This window comes from Octopus bimaculoides, chromosome 19 (genome assembly GCF_001194135.2).
Source record: "Octopus bimaculoides isolate UCB-OBI-ISO-001 chromosome 19, ASM119413v2, whole genome shotgun sequence".
Classification (NCBI taxonomy): domain Eukaryota; kingdom Metazoa; phylum Mollusca; class Cephalopoda; order Octopoda; family Octopodidae; genus Octopus; species Octopus bimaculoides.
The window spans coordinates 4,074,630-4,079,207 of NC_068999.1; the positions used below are offsets into that span (position 1 = coordinate 4,074,630).

The 4,578-nt window shown below is 38.9% G+C and overlaps 1 protein-coding gene across 1 annotated transcript in view; it reads left to right on the plus strand.

The window, feature by feature from the left end:
- The window catches only part of LOC106884053 (anoctamin-4), a 120,452-nt gene that overhangs the window by 109,945 nt on the left and 5,929 nt on the right, over window positions 1-4,578 (plus strand). Inside the window, exons 16-19 of the mRNA XM_052974885.1 lie at window positions 328-364; window positions 856-967; window positions 1,183-1,237; window positions 4,142-4,239. Of these exons, the coding sequence (XP_052830845.1) occupies window positions 328-364; window positions 856-967; window positions 1,183-1,237; window positions 4,142-4,239 (302 nt within the window). The remainder of the gene's footprint in view (window positions 1-327; window positions 365-855; window positions 968-1,182; window positions 1,238-4,141; window positions 4,240-4,578) is intronic.

The window sequence follows — 4,578 nt, forward strand, 5'->3', positions numbered from 1 at the left end:
CACACACACACACACACACACACCATCACATGGCACTACCCCTACTACCATCCATCACACACACACACAAACACCACTCCTCTCACACACACATGCACAATCTCCCCTACTACCACACATACACACACCTACCACTACTATCCATCACACACACACACACCATTACTGCCACCATCACCACCACCACTGGACCACCACAACTTGTACCATTCCACCACCACCACTTGCCACCACCACTGCTATCATCTACCACACACACCACCACCACCACCACCACCCATAAATCTTTTCTCTATTAATTGTCTTTTGTGAAATTTCTCGTTTCAGCTTTACACCAAACTTGCTTACTGTTTAACTGAACTAGGTAAGATGTTTATCCTTGTTTCGTTGAGGCACGGGTGATGGTGCATGCCCATAGCCTATGTAGTGTGGGACGTTTTAGAAGGGGGACAATGGACGAGGCTGAGGCTAAAATTTGGAAATATTCAAAATCAAGGAAGAATATTTAGCAGGGAAGACATGTTTGAAAGGAACATCACTGCTTGGAATGCTTTTGTCTTTTATAAAAACATTTATTGTTGTTGTTGTTCTTGGTGAGGTTGGTGTGCAGAACCAGTAGAGCACTCAATAAAATGTCCTTGCGTTTAGTTACATTGTTTCATGTTCTCAGTTCCTCTTTCTGAAGTGGTAGATTAAATAAAGAACCAACCAAGTACTGCAGTCGATATAATCACCTGATCTCCTGAAATTTGTAGTCTTGTACCTATCTTAAAAAGTATTATCGTTATTATTATTATCATTATTATTATTATTATTATTATTATTATTAATATCATTATTATTATTATGTTTCAGAGAAGCACAGGACTCAGACAGAATGGGAAGATGGATTCACCCTTAAAATGTTCCTTTTCCAATTTGTGAACTATTATTCTTCCATATTCTACATCGCATTTTTTAAAGGAAGGTAAGTGTCTGTGTGTCCCTCTCTCTGTCTGCATTGTGGTGTCCATACTTTTCCAAAGATATTAATTCAAGAACAGCTTCCTTTTGGTTCAGTTTTCTTTGCTTCACTACAAACGTTTCTAAGTATTGCTTCCATTAACCACTGTTTGAACTTTGCATTTCTCAACCAATATTCCTTCAATATATTCACTGATGCCATTTACCATTCTTTTACAGAATCGTTGGATCACCAAACAATTATATTTATCTTAACAATGAAAGGCTCGAAGAGGTAAGAATGGAATGATTTTCTGGGTTTACTGAACTGGCCAGGGGTATGGTGAAACCGCATCCTTCTTTTCAGGTTGTTGATAGCTCCTCTCTCTCCACCACCTCTCTCTCCACCACCTCTCTCTCTGTCTCTCTCTCTCATACAGACATAAACATGTTTCCTTTCTTTCTCTCACACACACATTTTTATATATGTAGGTATATGTATTTGTGTGTTTGTCCCTCTCACCATCGCTTGACAACCAATGTTGGTATGTTTACGTCCCCGTAACTTAGCGGTTTGACAAAAGAGACTGATAGAATAAGTCCTGGGATCGATTTGTTCGACCAAAGGCAGTGCTCCAGCACGGCCACAGTCAAATGACTAAAACAAATAAAAGAATACAAGAACAAAGGAATAACCATTTCCATGTCTAAAACTAAATATATTCTTGGAGGAAATTGAACGAACCAATACAATCTTCTTTGTCATTCAACTTTCTGGCTGACAGATCAACCCTGTCATCTGTTAAGGGTTGATTTAGGAACCCTAAACCAAAGAAAAGTAAAACAGTCGTTTAAAGAAAAATTTACCATATTTTTAGAGGGAAGACCATAAGGGGCAGCTAAAAGATGCTTGAAGGTCACATACGGCCCTGGGGGCCACGGTTGAGAACAGCTGTTCTGGACCCTAAAACCTTAATGCAAAGCTATAAATAAACTTTATTTCTAAATCCGATGCTCCAAAGGAAAGGGACGTTATAGAACTAATTCACGTGTTTTAATGTAATTAATATCTCAATATCTCGACAGAGTATAACCATGGAAGAGATTTTAATTAAAAAACATTAACTAAGAATGGGGGGGGGGAGTATGAGGGAGTAGAAAAAGGTGCCAATTAATCTCTGCAATATGCTGTCTGTGAAGCAGCAGGAAATGGTAAACAAGGATGGTTCCTAAGAAAGTTGATGATAAATATGGTGAATCATTCAGGAAGAAATCTGATATTTGGAATATAAAGAATCGAAAACTACTGAGGTTTCTGCATTTATTTGTTTAATGATTTATTTCTTCTTGGATCCTAAATTTAGCAAAATACTTCGATGGAATATTTAAGGCTTAAGATATTACAGAGAAAGAAACATATGCATACACACACATACGTGTGTGTATGTATGTATGTATATATATATATATATATATATATATATATATATGTGTTGTGTGTGTGTGTATATATATATATATATATAGGTACAAGAGTGGCTGTGTGGTAAGAAGCTTGCTTCTGAACCACATGGTTCCTGGTTCAGTCCTACTGCATGAAACCTTGGGCAAACACTGAAACTGAAAGAGGCCTATCATATATATGCATGTATATATATGTGTGTGTGTGTATTTGTGTGTCTGTGTTTGTGGCCCTCCCCCATCACCAACACCTCCCATCCACTTTCTACATATGTTACATATTCTTTCCATTTTATCGAACCCCTCTTCCTAAGCTTTATCCTATTTTACAGTGCTATATTCTATTCACCCTAAATTGCCCTATTTTAATTTCCTGTATCCTATTTTTACAGTTCTAAATCCTATTTTACTACACGATATTCAACTTTCTTCTACTCTATCCTACTTTAGCGCATAATATTTTATTTTACAATAGAATATCCTTATAAGATATCCTGTAGTTTATTCTCAGCTATTGCATGATGATATTATACAATAAATCATCATTTCCGACACTCCCTACTGTTCCCCAGTAACCAAAATATATTACTCCGACCTCCAATGATGATGATGGTGATGGTGATGAAGCCAAATTTAACTACAATGCACCAATAAATTAAATAATCACTAATTACTTACAATTTATAGTCACAAGATGATGGCAATCCTCTATGTGGTCACTTCACATGCTAGAAATAGCAGACAAATCTCTCTCACATCACACTATCCACTAACATAGCTACAGTGGGGCGGTAGGGGTGGTCAGCCTTAGGCTGCACTTATGGGTCTGCTGTAGGCAATATGTTTTTTGTGGGGTCTGGGGGCAACAAACGGAAGGGCCACCCCAGATGGCACACACTCTAGCTACACTAGTGACTCTACCTTCTTGAGAAGACCGACACACCGATGATAAGATAGTTCTAGATGCACAATACCTGAGACAAGGACAAGATGGTCATCTTTGGAATGTCTCTGACTATAGGTTTTTTCCATAAGTCAACTTGTGGTTAAATAACCACAACCTACTGTCTCCCCCCCCTTCTCCTCTCCCTGCTGCTTTAAACTTATTCCTCTTCAATCAGCTGTGTATACACACACCACTTAATTATATATACACCACTTTAATTATACACACACTGCTTAATGACATGGGTATTCCTCTTTAATTATTAATGCATGTCTTTAATTATGTTCTACTTTGTATGCAGTTTTGGTAATTGTATATCATAAAATGATATTTGCTGTGTTCAACTTCAAACATAATGTCACACATACACACACACACACACAGACACACACATAAACACATGCAAGCACATGGATGCAAACAGGCAAACACACATGCACACACACACACACACAAACACATGGATGTAAAGAGGCACGCTGATACACATACAGACTCACAAACACGCACACACACACTCACACACACATAAATGCTGGTATAATCACACACAAACACAAGGATGCAAACAGATACACGCATGCAGATACACACACGCATACACACATACATACACACACACTCACACACACAGACATACTCACTTACACATTCACACACACACACTCTCTCTCTCTCTCTCTCTCTCTCTCTCTCTCTCTCTCTCAATACACTCAGTCTCTCTCTCTCTCCCTCTCTCAATACACTCACTCTCCTTCATTCCCTCTCATTCTCTCTCTCTCTTCCTCCCAGTGCAATCCATCTGGCTGTCTTGTTGAGTTATGTATTCAACTAGGAGTGGTCATGGTAGGAAAACAAGCTTTCAACAATTTCGTGGAGCTCTTATTGCCGTAAGTATCATCATCATCATCATCATCTCTCCTCTGTGTTTGACATCTGTTAGGAGTAGGAGGTGGGTGGGGGGGTTTACAGATGGACTCACTGAGATAGGAGTGGTGGTCAGTAATAGGTGCAGGTGCGTGGTAAGAAGTTTGCTTCCAAACCACATGGTTCTTGGTTCAGTCCCACTGCATGGCACCTTGGGCAAGTGTCTCCTATCACAGCTGACCAAAGCCTTGAAAGTAGATTTGAGATATGGAAACTGAAAGAAGCCCGTCATATATATATATTTGTATGTGTGTGTGTGTGTGTGTGTGTGTGTGTGTGTGTGTGTGTGTGTGTGTGTGTGT